Source organism: Callithrix jacchus, chromosome 9 (genome assembly GCF_049354715.1).
Source record: "Callithrix jacchus isolate 240 chromosome 9, calJac240_pri, whole genome shotgun sequence".
Classification (NCBI taxonomy): domain Eukaryota; kingdom Metazoa; phylum Chordata; class Mammalia; order Primates; family Cebidae; genus Callithrix; species Callithrix jacchus.
In genome coordinates this window covers 108263081-108278167 of record NC_133510.1, presented here as the reverse complement: position 1 = coordinate 108278167, position 15087 = coordinate 108263081, and the positions used below count along the sequence as shown (strand labels likewise).

At 41.4% G+C, this 15087-nt stretch overlaps 1 protein-coding gene across 1 annotated transcript in view; it reads right to left on the bottom strand.

Moving 5' to 3' along the window:
* The window catches only part of C9H12orf75 (chromosome 9 C12orf75 homolog), a 37709-nt gene that overhangs the window by 17956 nt on the left and 4666 nt on the right, over positions 1-15087 (bottom strand). The window contains exon 2 of the mRNA XM_009004528.4: positions 2452-2476. Within this exon, the coding sequence (XP_009002776.1) occupies positions 2452-2476 (25 nt within the window). The remainder of the gene's footprint in view (positions 1-2451; positions 2477-15087) is intronic.

Here is a 15087-nt window from a genome sequence, read left to right as displayed (position 1 = left end):
TCACTAAATTTCATTACAAAAAGAAAGATGTCATGAAATCACTCTGTCCTTGAAGAGAAATGATGGAATTGATTCAACAACTATTTATTCAACACAAACTATGATCAAAGCATGATATGAATAACTCTAGAGCACTATAAAATGAGTAAGACAGAGGGACAGCAAGGGGTGGGGAGTTGGGGAGAGATAGAATGGGGTGAAATGCCAGATACAGGTGATGGGAAGGAAGGCAGCAAATCACACTGCCATGTGTGTACCTACGCAACAATCTTGCATTTTCTTCACATGTACCCCAAAACCTAAAATGCAATAAAAAAAAATACAAAAAAAAAAAAAAGAGTAAGACATTTCCCCACTCTTAATCCTTAATCCCCAAGGAAAAGAAGACAAGAACGTGAAGAACTACAATATAAACCCAAAATGATGCATCACAAAAAGGTCCAAAATGCTGTGAAGGTTCTGAGGAGAAAGACACACTATGCAGCTGAGACATCCAGGAAATACTTCTCACGAAGGATGACACACAAGCCCTACAGAACAGATGGCATTTCTATAAACAGAAAGGGAAAGGGCCTTTCCAGGCAGTGGGCACAGCAAAACACAAGGACAGGAGCAGGAAACATGATGTAGCAGGAGCCCCGTGAGAACAGTGGCCTAGAGCAGCTCTGCACTGCCCTCCTGGTCCTGAGCTCGGCTCACTACTCACTGCAGCATCTCCTCCCATACCATGTAAGCCAGTTGGTTTGATGCTAAAACATAAATGCTCTTCCTATTCCTAATAAATCCTGGGTTCAGTCTAGTGGACAATGGGGAATAATTGAAAGGTTTTGAGCAGAGGTCCTATACCAGTGCAGGGCGGTGCTTGACGAAAATTAATCTGGCAACACATATAGAAATTGAAGGGAGCTACTGAAGGAGAGACAAAAATATTGCAATAATAGGAATAAAGTCAGAGTGCACAACTTACTATTGCTAAATGTTTGGGTAATAAGCTACAACACTGTAACCAGGAGTTAGAAGCAACTGATTACTACTTCCTTTGTATCTAAAGTCCTGATTTTAAAAATGCATATTTAATTCCCAGAAAGCTTTACGACCCCATTCTCATCTTCTCTAAATTTTTTTGTGATAAGAAATAAGAAAGTCTGGCTCTTATTTATTTATTTATTTATTTATTTATTTATTTTTTCATTTTAGATACAGTCTGGCTCTGTCACCCAGGCTGGAGTACAGTGGGTGCAATCTCAGCTCACTGCAACCTCCACCTTCCGGGTTCAAGCAATTCTCCTGTCTCAGCCTTCCAACTAGCTGGGATTACAGGTGCCCACCACCACATCTGGCTAATTTTTTGTATTTTTAGTAGAGACAGGGTTTTACTATGCTGGCCAGGCTGGTCTTGAACTCTTGACCTCAAGTAATCCACCCTCCTCAGCCTCCCAAAATGCTGGGATTATCGGCGTGAGCCACCAGGCCTGGACCTATTTTTGATATTTGACCATTGACAGCTTTTGAGCCCCATAACTCCCCTTTTGCCACACATCTGTATAAGCCAGTAAGAAAGGAGGGGCACTTCTTTCCTGTGCCAGCAGGAAAATCAAACCTCTGCCCATTCATAAGCAGCCTCACCCCAGCCCACTCTCCAACCAAAATCACTCATATCCTTTCCTTCACTCTAGCTGAACAGACCCATCTGGATGGCTGCCCTGCTCTCCCCAGAAAGGCTCATGTGAGTAATACATCTTTTCACACCCTCCTAGGGTGTGGTGAATCAGTCTTGATATCCAACCCAGTTTTGGGTGGGAGAGTTGATCCCACCCTCCACTGGGTAACCACAAACACTCTTAAAAGAGGGAACTGCTGCGATGTCCTCAAGATAGCTATCTTAGAAAAGGATGATGCAGAGAGAAGGGGCATGGAAATACTGAATATTCCTGAGCTCCAGAACCCTGGGCATAAGGGAAATGCCCATGATTAAATGTCCTATGCTCTAAAGATAGCTCAATGTGACTGTGTTGAACAGCCCTATATATTCACTTGAATATCTAGTTATCAACTTTAAAACAACTCAATGTGCACTGGGTAACTGCTTGGCCCCAGGCTTTTCTCCCTGGCTAACTCTAAAACACTGCACAGTCATAGAAGCTACGTGCTTAATTCTCCTATAATCACTACACAAGTTGGGATGGAAACACAATTCAACATTTCCCCTTCTTAAGATCCTGAGTTAAAGTGCCCAGGCAACTAAAAGGCTAAAATGAAAAGCACAAAGAATATTCTCCAAATAGCACTTTAGTTACAAACCAAATGATCATCTTCACATGTGCATTATACAAAAAGCATTTTCATGTCTTTTCAGCCATACCCACAGAGATCTAAAGGTCATAATCACGAAAAAAAAAAGCAACTTCCTCAGAAAAAGAGCTTAAAAAATCATTAATATTCAATACTTACACATCTTTAGCTGCTCCTGCAGGGCCTAGAGAAAAAGAAAGAAGATAGGTTTGTGTTGGTGTGATAGTTTTGCTATAAAAATGTTGTCTAATACCTAACTAAAATACAGTAATATTCCTAAAGAGACAAGAAAATGATTTTTTAAAAATTTCAAAAACAGAGAAAGGAGGGCAAAACATCATAAAATTCAATTTTTTAATTTTTTGAATCACGGTCTCACTTTGTCGCCCAGGCTGGAGTGCAGTGATGCAATCTCAGCTCACCGCAACCTCTGCTTCCCGGGCTCAACTGATCCTCGCACCTCAGCATCCTGGGTAGCTGGGAATACAGATGCATACCACCATGCCCGGTTAATTTTTGTATTTTCTCTTGAGATAGGTTTTCACCATGTTGCCCAGGCTACCCTCCAACCCCTGGGCTCAAGCAATCCTCCCACTTTGATCGCCCAAAGTGCTAGGATTACAGGCATGAACCACTGCACCTGGCCTAAAATGCCAATCTTAAATTTCAAATTTAGTTTAAGTTTCAAATCTTAGCTTTGGAATCTATTCTAGCCATCTTCAACAACTCCTGTAAATTACAAGGTGCCAGTTCTGAAAAAGATTTTACAGATCACCTAATCCAACCTCTCATTTTACGAATTTTAAAACTGGCAGACTTCGAGAAACTTTTTCTTTTCTAAGCCACACACCTTCAAAGTGGGTGTCTGCATGGCATGGTTGAGTCACACTGTGCACTAATGCAAGCAATGGACGACATTAATTAGGAAGCCTCAAAGACACCAGCCTAGTTCCAAAAAGAGCCACATGCATCCCTAACTGCCCCACTGGCTTTCCATGTGTGATGGTTAACACTGAGTGTCAACCTGATTGAACTGAAGCATGCAAAATATTGTTCCTGGGTGTGTCTGTGAGGGTGCTGCCAAAAGAGATTAACATTTTGAGTCAGTGGACTAGAAGAGGCAGACCCACCCTTAATCTGGGTGGGCACCATCTAATCAGCTGCCAGCGCAGCTAGAATAAAGCAGGAAGAAGAAGGTGGAAAGAGCAGAATTGCTGAGTCTTCTGGCCTTCATCTGTCTCCTAAGCTGGATGCTTCCTGCCCTCAAACATCAGAATCCAGGTTCTTCAGCTTTTGGACTCTTAGACCAGCAGTTTGCCAGGGGCTGTAGGCCTTCAGCCATAGACTGAGGGTACACTGTTGGCTTTCCTACTTTTGAGGTACTGGGACTGGGACTGGCTTTGTTGCTCCTCAGCTTGCAGATAGTCTATTGTGGGACTTTACCTTGTGATCATGTTAGTCAATTCTCCTTAATAAACTCCCCTTCACGCATTCATCTATTTTATTAGTTCTGTCCCTCTGGAGAACCTTAAAACACCACCCATGAGAAAAAGACAGCCCATCTCTTTTGGTCCTCATCCCCTTTACTTCTCAGATTCTCTGCCCACATTTCCTCCTCCCAGTATCTTTATTTGGGAGGCACAGTACTTGATTCCAGCTCTTACAAGATATACGTTATTAAGCATCCTTTAACCTCTTAAGATCTCATTTCCCTCATGTCAAATGAGGGTAAAAGAGTATCTTTCTCAAAGGTTATTGTGAAGATTTTAAAAGACAATGTGTAAAAAGACAATGTAAACACTCAAAACAAAGCTGGTGCATATAGAAATGACACTTGTTAATATTTTAATTTTGAAATTAAAATAACTTCTGCACAAGTCACAGAGTTCAAGACCAGCCTGAGTAACAAGGTGAAACCCTGTCTCTATTAAAAAATACAAAAATTGGCTGGGCATGGTGGTGCATACCTGTAATCCTAGCTACTCAGGAGGCTGAGGCAAGAAAATAGCTTGAACCCAGGAGACAGAGGTTGCAGTGAGCTGAGATGGCACCACTGTACTCCAGCCTGGGTAACAGCGTAAGACTCCAAACGAAATAAAAAAATAAAAATAAATAAGTCAAAGTATTTTACTCCAAAATATATTTCTTTGACATATTTTGAAATGGCCAAGCAAAGCTGTTGCTTGTAGGGAAAAAAAAATCTATATTCTGTAGAGAATTCTCTTCCCTTTCCAGGTCTCTTTCCTGATCTAGGAGAGAATTAACTTAGTGTCTGGCACCTCTATTTTTTTGTTTGTTTTTTTGAGATGGAGTCTAGGTATGTCGCCCAGGCTGGAACGCAGTGATGCAATCTCGGCTCACTGCAACCTCCACCTCCCAGGTTCAAGCAATTCTCCTGCCTCAGCCTCCTGAGTAGCTGGGATACAGGTGTCCACTACCACACTGGCTAATTTTTGTATTTTTTAAGTAGAAATAGGGTTTCACCATGTTGGCCAGGCTGGTCTCGAACTCCTGACCTCAGGTGATCTGCCTGCCTCAGTTTCCCAAAGTGCTGGGATTACAGGTGTGAACCACTATGTCCAAGCCTGACACCTTTTTAAGTCTGATAAGAAACATTTAAAGGAGCTTCATCTGCATAATAAAGCCTTCATCTCCACAACCCCTTATCTTAACTCAAACAATTCCTTAACTCAATTGATTACAGATTTTTAAATAAACTCTTTCAACCAATTGCTGATCAGGAAATCTTGGAATCCACCTATGACCTGGAAACAACCCCCCACCCCCACCACCTTTGGGTTGTCCTGGACCAAACCAATATACATCGTACATGAATTGATTGGCATCTTATGTCTCCCTACAACGTATAAAACCAAGCTGTAGCCTGACCACCCCGGGCACATGTCCTCAAGACCTTCTGAGGCTATGTCACAGGCATGTCCTTAACTTTGGCAAAATAAACTTCTAAATTGATTGAGACCTATCTGAGACACTTTTTGATTTACATAGACTTTCTTCTAGATTCTCATGCTTGTTTGACTCTAAAACAGAGCGCTCATTTTCATGGATTTATGGTGGCACTACTCTTTTGTTTATTTTTTGCTATCAAAACACTACTGTTGGCAGTTTTCCCTATGTTACATTTTTTTTAAGTTTAGAATTTTTTGGTTTAATAATCTCTGATTCTAAAGCAGTTTTACATATGTATGATTTAAACAATAATTACAGCGTAGAAATGTTCTTCCCTGAAGAAAGGAACTAAGTTTATTACGAAGTTTAGGTTTATTCAAAGCCTTAAAAGAATTTGAGACATAGCCTCGATTATTTTTAGGATCAGCCTTTAATTTGCAGTATTTCAGAGGGAAAATTAATATCATTGTTGAATTGTTCTTACAATTTGGCAATAACTTTCCCCACAGACTTATTTACTTACCTTGTAGCACATCTTCCTTTTTCTTTACACCTTAGTGTAAAGGAAGTTAATTCTCTCCTAGATCAGCAAAAAGATGTGGAAAGGGAAGAGAATTCTCTACAGAATATAGATTTTCCCCCACAAGTGATAGCTTTGCTTGGCCATTTCAAAATATGTCAAAGAAATATATTTTGGAGTAAAATACTTTGACTTCTTTTATTTTTATTTTTTATTTCGTTTGGAGTCTTACGCTGTTACCCAGGCTGGAGTGCAGTGGTGCCATCTCAGCTCACTGCAACCTCTGTCTCCTGGGTTCAAGCTATTTTCTTGCCTCAGCCTCCTGAGTAGCTAGGATTACAGGTGTGTACCACCATGCCCAGCCAATTTTTGTATTTTTCAATAGAGACAGGGTTTCGCCATATTGCCCAGACTCATCTCGAACTCCTGAGCTCAGGCAATCCAATTGCCTCAACCTCCCAAAGTATTAGGATTACAGGCATGAGCCACCACACCCAACCTGAGATCTTTTAGAGCCTGCTATCTGTCATGTCAGTATCTTATTGCTACAAAGAGTCTGCTTTGTCAGTCTTAAGGACTGTTTTAATGTTAAATGCTGGTCTGCTGTGCCTGAATTTCAAAGGAAGGAGGTTATAATCAGGTATGTACAATCCCCACTTCCCGTCATGGCCTGAACTAGTTTTTCAGGTGAACTTAGGAATGCCTTTGGCCAACAGGAGGGGTCCATTTAATTGGTTCAGGGGATTAGAATTTTCAGTTTACATCTAGAAAGAAAATAAAATCTTTTTAGCTTTTATTTTCTTTTTTATTTTTGTGGAAAAGAATAAAGAATGTGTTTGGGTTTTCCTGTAGTCAGGGAATGGAGAGCCAAAGGTGAGCCTTTGATTCTGCAAGTTTTACACAGAGAAGAAAACGATGATTACAATGTGGACCATGAGTCCTCAACTTTTGTTTTGAGATGGAGTCTCACTCTGTTGTCCAGGCTGGAGTGCAGTGGCACAATCTTGGCTTACCACAACCTCCACTCCCCAGTTTCAAGCAATTCTCCTGCCTCAGCCTCCTAAGTAGCTGGAATTATAGGCACCTGCCACAATGCCAGCTAATATTTTTTGTATTTTTAGTAGAGACAGGGTTTCTCCATGTTGGCCAGGCTGGTCTTGAACTCCTGACCTCAAGTTGTCCATCTGCCTCGGCCTCCCCAAGTGCTGGCATTACAGGTGTGAGCTGCCACACCCAGCTGAGTCCTCAACATTTAAAGACTAAGGGCGATCTACTACAATCCACAGGAAGAAGAGAGTGGCCAAGGCTGCCTCCACTACATCTCAGGAGTGGCAGCAGGGTGATGGGGTAAGAACAGCATGGAATCGGAAGGCAGATGACTAGAGTCAGGTCCCTGCGCCAATATTTGTCTAACAGTCACTAAAGCACTTTGTTTCAGCATCTAATAAACAAAGACATACTGGGCCAACAAATGCAGCTAGGAAGGCAAAGCACAGTAACATGTATGAAATGAGAAATGAGTTTATAAATGGCCACATGTTGTGCATTCAGTGTTTAATCAGCATCAGAAACTCTCCATCTACTTCACCTTGATTGCACCAAGCTATGGGCACTATCAAGGGCCTCTTCCCTGCTGGGCTCATCATTTAACATCCCAGCAGGCCCAAGGGAAATGCATGGTGCCACATCATTTAAAACAAAGTCAACAGACCATTCCCTCTGTTCTAAAATGGCCCTCCTTTGGAAGGGCATCATTGACGGAATAACTGCAATGGTAGGAGTGGGGCAAAGAAGTCAGAAACACTGCATGAAGCATGTGTGTGTATATATATGTGATTATAAAATATACTCCATGTTTTAATAGGGAAGAAAATGTGCATCTTAGAAACAAGGAAACATGGTGGAGTTTTTTGTTTTGTTTTTTTGAGATAGAGTTTTGCTCTTGTTGCCCAGGCTGAGTGCAATGGCACAATCTCAGTTCACTGCAACATTCGCCTCCTGGGTTCAAGCGATTCTCCTGCCTCAGCCTCCCAAGTAGCTGGGATTACAGGCATGAGCCACCACGCCTGGCTAAGTTTGTATTTTTAGTAGAGATAATTTTGTATTTTTTGTTTCTTCTGGTTGGTCAGGCTGGTCTCGAACTCCCAACTTCAGGTGATCTGCCCACCTCGGCCTCCCAAAGCACTGGGATTACAGGCATGAGCCATCGCACCCAGCCATATGGTGATTATTGATAAGCTTGTAACCAGGGTAATGAGAATATGGCTCCCTAACACACAACTTCCCAAAGGAAAAAAAAAGGTTCCAACTTTGTCCCTGGTTCCTAGTACAGAGCTCCTAAAACCCCTGGAATTTTCTGAGTGATGAGTGACAGGAGCCTGTCTCTGTGAGACTTCTAATGAGATGACTCTTTATATATGGCCAAGCTCAGATATAGCTTCAGGATGGGGGCTTGATTAGAAGCTTGGGACTTTCAGCTCCACCCTGCCATCTGCAGAGAGAGGAGAGGGGCTGGAGATTGAGTTAATAACCAGTGGCCAAGGATTTAACCAGTCATACTGGTGTCTTGGTCCTTTTTGTGTTACTATAACATAATACCACAGACTGGGTAAGTGATAAAGAAAATAAATTTATTTCTTACAGTCTAGAGGCTGGGAAGTCCAAGATTGGGAGGCTTACATCTGGTGAGGGCCTTTATGCTGCTCCATCCCATGGGGGAAGGTAGAAGGGCAAGGCAGCAAGAGAGCAAGAAGGGGCCAAACTTGCTTTTATAACAGCCCTTTCTCTCAATAACCAACCCACTCCTCTCATCCCCTAGTTTATTGATGATTAAACACATTAATCCATTCATGGGAGCAGAGGTCTTAAGCTCTAATCACTTCTTATTGCCCCACCTCCCAACACAACTGCATTGGGAATTAAGTTTCCAACACATGAACTTTGGGGGACACATTCAAACCACAGCACCTACAAAAACCTCAAAATAACTGGATGTATTAGTCTGTTCTCACTCTAATAAAGACATACCCTAGACTGGGTAATTTATAAGGAAACAGGTTAATGGACTCACAGTTCCACATGGCTGTGGAGGCCTCACAGTCATGGCGGAAGACAAAGAAGGAGCAAAGTCATATCTTACATGACAGCAGGCAAGAGAGCTTGTGCAGGAGAACTCCCATTTATAAAACCATCAGCTCTTGTAAGACTTATTCACTACCACAAGAACAGTATGGGGGAAACCACAGCCATGATTTAGTAATCTCCATTTGGCCCCGCCCTTGACATATGAGAATTATTACAATTCAAGGTGAGATCTGGGTGGAAACAATTAAACTCTATCACTGAATTCAGTGAGCTTCCAGGTTGGTGAACATATCTACGCACCAGGACTGTGGCACAGCCCAACTCCACTGGGGTCAGAGGCTTCTGCACTTGGGATGCTTCCAGACTTCCCCAAGTACCTCTTCCACTGGCTATTCATTCAGACCCTTTATCATCAAACAGTAAACATGAGGTAAGTGTCCTCCTGAGTCCTATAAGCTATTCTAGCAAATCACTGGGCCTGAGGAGAAGATTTGTGAAGATCCCCGAATCTATAGCCAAGCTGACAGAAGTATGGCAACCCAGACGCCGGATATTTGCAACTAGAGTCTGAAGTGAGGGCAGTATTGTGGGACCGACCTGTTAAACCTGTGAAGGCTGACACTATAACTCCAGGTAGTGTTAGAATTGAATTGAATTGTAGGACACTGGTGTTGGGAGAATTAGATGTCAGGAAGGGAAGAAAAAAAAACCTCTCAGACATTCTTTATGTTTTATATAAAAAATTTTATGTTTCCTAGTAATGGCTAAGGTTCTGAACAGTCCTGAAGGACTTTATGAATCATACCGAGATTGCATCATGCTGTATTTATTTCAGCAAAGAATTATTTATACTCCAGGTATAGAGTTTAATAAATTTTCTTATTTTCTAATTTTGTCCCATTCCTGAACAACTGCAGAAAAATATTGTCTTGGTTTCCCATCGCTGCTATAACAAATTACCACAAACTAGATGGTTTAAACAACAGAAATCCAGGCACTCATAGATCTGGAGGCCAGAAGTACAAAATCAAGGTGTTAGCAGATCCACACTCCTTCCAGAGGCCTTAGGGAAGTAACCATTCCATGCCTCTCCTGGCTTCTGGTACAGTGAGCATTCCTTGGCATTCTTTGGCTTGTGGTCCCTCTCTGCTCCACCTCCATTTTCACATCACTTTCCTTTCTATGTCTGTCTTCTCTTATATCTCTCATAAACACCCTTCTCATTGGATTTAGAGCCTACTCAGATAATCTCATGTAATCTTCTCATCTCAAAATCCTTAGCTTTATTACATTTGCAAAGATCCTTCTCCAAGTAAGACTGTATTCACTCACTGCAGAGATGAAAACATGGACATACCTTTTGGGGGGCTACCATTCAACCCACTACACCTTCTTATCTTTGTCCTTCCCTGGCTCAAAAAAAAACAAAAAAAAACTCTTTTAAAATACATAGTAAAATATCTGGGGAGAAACTAAATTTAATATATATATATATCATGCACGACACAAACAGAATTTTATTCCTAGTGAATGATAATGCAAGCCAGCTACAATTTACTGCGTTGAGTAATTTTTTCTCTTTTTTCTTTTTTTTTGAGATGGAGTCTTGCTCTGTCTCCCAGGCTGGAGTGCAGTGGCACAATCTCGGCTCACTCCAACCTCTGCCTCCTGGGTTCAAGCAATTCTCCTGTCTCAGCCTCCTGAGTATCAGGGACTACAGGCATATGCCACCATGCCTGGCTAATTTTAGTAGAGACAGGGTTTCAGCATGTTAGCCAGGCTGGTCTTGATCTCCTGACCTTGTGATCCACCCGTCTTGGCCTCGCAAAGTGCTGGGATTACAGGCGTGAGCCACCATGCCTGGCCTGCATGGAGTAATTTTAAGTAGATACAATATCTTGGTTCCTACACACAGATGGTCCTTGGAGAGCTAATCAGCCTGTCTTATACATTAAAAACTGAGTCATAATGTCCAGCATGTCTTCGGTATTATACAGATTCAAACATTTATTGATGTGAGAGTTTCCTCCCACATTCCAAATTCCATTATGAAGAACATACTTATATCTTTTGAAAGAAAGAAAAGGTCATATACATTTTATGTATACATTTTACATTTTAAAACAATAAGTCTATTAATGCCTTTAATGATCACTATACTATACAGACTCTATAGACTTTATAAAATATACTAGAAATATTCACAGATAAATGAATTGCTATGTTACATATTAAGTTATATTCTTCAAACCAAGTGGTGATAATTCACACACACACACACACACACACCAAAAATAAAATTATGTATGTGAAGAATTTGTTAAAAAAAAAAAAAAACCTAAAGATTTACAAAGCACTCTTCTTTTAGTATAAATAATCAGAAACATAAATGCCTATGGCTCTTATGGGAAATAATAAAAACATGCAGGAATGTTTTACTCCTTGTTTGTTTTAGAAAAGAAACAGTCCCTCTGAGAACTATATAAATATAACTGCAGAGAAATAAATAAAATTCCCTTTAATTCTGACAGCTTGCTATGGCTCTTCTGACCCATAATAGTTATAAAATTATGTCATAGTCTTGGTTTGGCCAAAAGAAATGAACAACAGCTTACTACTTCATCCAAAGCAATGCTTATTTTTCAGAGGACAATAAAAAAAACACAGATTCGTAAGTGATTTCTTCAAATAATGGAGGAAAAAATTGAGGTCAATGTGTCCTAGAAATATAAAATTATGTCAATGAAAATGGAAGCTCTTATAGAAAATCTCATTTTTAGAGGTCATCCTTGTTGAGTAGTGCTAGAGTTTGGTTTATTTCTCCTTGTTTGTCCCCTCTAAATCTCATGGGGGTGGGTCTAATGGGAGGTGTTTGGACCATAGCGGCAGATCCTTCAGGAATGGCTAGCAGCAATAAGTAAGCTCTAACTGTATTTGTTTCCATGAGAGCTAGCTGGTTGTGAGCAAGAGCCTGGCACCCCTCTCCCTTCTCTCTACTGCTTCCACTTTCCCCGTGTGATCTCTGAATGCTATGGCTCCCTTTCACCTTCTGCCGTGAATGACAGCAGCCTGAAGCCCTCAGCAGAAGTAGATGCAGGTGCCATGTTTCTTGTACAGGCTGCAGAACCATGAGCCAAATATACCTCTTTCCTTTATCAATTACCCAGTCTCAGGTATTCCTTTATAGCAACACAAAAATGAACTAAGACATGTAGCTATACTTCAGGCAAGCAAAAACCAAAAAAGAAAATGGCCAGGCAGAGTGGCTCACACCTGTAATCCCAGAACTTTGGGAAGCCAAGTCAGGTGGATCACCTGAGGTCAGGAATTTGAGGCCAGCCTGGCCAACGTGGTAAAACTGCGTCTCTACTAAAAATAGAGACATCATGGTGCCATGCGCCTATAATCCCAGCTACTCGGGAGGCTGAGACAGGAGAACCTCTTGAACCTGAGAGGTGGAGGTTGCAGTGAGCTGAGATCTCGCCACTGCACTCCATCCTGGACAACAAAGCAAGACTGTGTCTCAAAAAAAAAAAAAAAAAAAAACCCAAAAAAATAAATACAGCCATATAAGAAGTACAGGCATAAATAAGTTAGTGCACTGACATTTAACTGATATAATACAACTTAAGCCATGCCTATATGGAGCTATAAGTGGCTCATGGTAAACCTACCTTTGCTGAATTATAAATGATGAGAGAAATTTAATATATAATTGACTCTGTTTTGCTTTGCTTTTAATTTCACAAGCTTTTTTTTCCTTTACTTATTCTAATGTGGAAGCCAAGATAACTAAGAGAGGAATTTAGTTTGTACTTAAACTTTGAAGCAAGGAAAACTGACCCTCTCACCCCCCTGATACCCCTGTCCTTGTTCAGAGATCAAAGCTGCATTCATATGGCAAGGTTAAAATTATGATACGGACTTAAACTTTACTAAAAAAAAAGGCATAAACAATGACCTGCCATTGTTTAGTGTGCTTTCCTCTAAGTTGCCTACTGCCCCGGAATCATGTAATCAGGGGTCACAAGATTTCCAACTTCCCCAAATACGACTATAGATGACATCACATTGTGAAACCTAAAGACCTGGTCTTTGAGATATTTTTCAGATTTCATATTTTGGTAGACCAAGGGATGCCACCTGGTTCTGAGAACCAACCCTTTCCTGGGAACTGACTTGACTGCCCAAAGATATTTTAGATGCCCCTATGACTTCATCCCTAGCCGATCAATGGTTCCAATTCCTCAGTAACCCCCTGCCTACCAAGTCCCCTTAAAAAACCCTAGCCTCTGAATTTTCAGGGAGATAGGTTTAAGAAATTTCTCCTTGCTCTCCTCACTTGGCCATCCCTGCAATTATTAAACTCTTTCTTTGCCACAAAAACTGCTGTTCTCTCTCTCTTTTTTTTTTTTTTTTTTTTTTTTTTTTTTTACATAATGGGGTCTCACTCTGCTGCCCAGGCTGGAGTGCAGTGGCATGATCTCAGCTCACTACAGCCTCACTTGCAACCCTCCTGGGTTTAAGCAATTCTCCCACTTCAGCCTCCCAAGTAGCTGGGATTACAGGCACGCACTACCACACCCAGCTAATTTTTGTATTTTTAGTAGAGATGGGGTTTTGCCATGTTGGCCAGGCTGGTTTCGAATTCCTGACCTCAGGTGATCCGCCTGCGTCGGCCTTCCAAAGAGCTGGGATTGCAGGTGTGAGCCATCGTGCCTGGCCCTCACTGGTTTCGTTTAGGGCAGTGGGCAAGAAGAACCTACCAGGCTGTGACAATGGCAGAAATGAATCACTCACTTTGGATGCCTTTATGAACCATTCACATGGTTGTATCACCAATTCTTCGGAAAGAGAGCAAGTGAATGATGCACAGACCTTCTTGGTTCTGTCTTACCAGGGATTACTACCTGAGCAGAGGGGTCTCTATACCTCTCTTTATTCATCATCACTCCAAACATGGTACATTCAAGAGCATGTTGATCACTTGCCCCTTTCTACCTTACTTTTAGAGTAGCAACTCCTTCCAGTTACCCCGGCTCTAACAGTTTAATTTTTACTTATCCCTATTCCTTCATCCCACATGTGCAGCCTCTCCTTAGCCCAGCTGTCTTCTACGTATCTCTGACCTCAACGCTTCTCTACCACTCAGGGCCCACAGCCATGATCCAGGCCCTCAGCACTTCCCCGAGTGCAGACAGCAAGCAGCTTTGAATTATGCCACTTCAATATGGACACGTCTTCAGTAGCTCACTCCTTCCTTCTATACCAGCTGTGTCTTTCCCTGTATTAACAATAAATAGTATATTGGGTACTTACAACATACAAGTCACTGTTCTAAACACTTGACGCACATTAACTCACCGAATTTACAGTAGGGTTTCTTATTACTCCCCCATTTCATGGTCAAGGAACCTAAGGAACAGACGGCTTCAGCAAGTTGCCCAAGGTCATACAAATGATGAATGGCAAATGTAGGATTTACACTTGGGCCTTTTGGCTGCAGAAACCACTCTCAACTCTGAGGCCTCAGTGCCTCTCTGTCCTCCTCATCCTGTATCCTAACCGTTCTTTCTTCCCATTACCCTGCAACCAATGTGAACAACTAAATCCAATCAGGCTAGACTTCTTACTACCCTGAAATGCACCAAGCCCATTTCCGTATGCAGGACTTCCTACAGCACTAAAAATGAACTGCCTTCCATTTTCTGCTATCCAACTCTTACCTATTTTTCAAAGCCAAATAAAGTTCTACTTCCTTCATGCTATTCTTCAAAGCCAAACAAACTTCCACTTCCTCCACACTATTCTTCAAGGCCAAATAAAGTTCCACTTCCTCCACAAAAGTTTCCCTGACTTCCTGAGGTTTTATTCTCTTCCCTCAATTACTACACCAGTACAGTGTGCCCACACCAACTTAGGACTTCATTTTATATCTTTTTTGTTTCCCAAATATACTCATTCATTCAACAAATATATTTCAAGGCCCAAAAAACCCATTAAAATTGTGAAAGCTGGTCTAGATGCTGAGGATACAGCTGTAAACAAAATGTATAGGCTTTCATGAGGCCTCCGTTGGGAGAGGGGAAAGAAAAAGGCAAGAAATAAACATACTATCAGCTCTCCAGCAAAAACGTGTTTCAAACAGAGAGAAAACAAGAGTGAGTTCAGCATGTGTGAAGACAGAAAGAAGAATGGTACATAGTTGTGGGAAAGGGGAGTAGTGCAAGATAAAAACGTTGGATGATATCAACAAAATTTTATATTATTTTTAAATTATT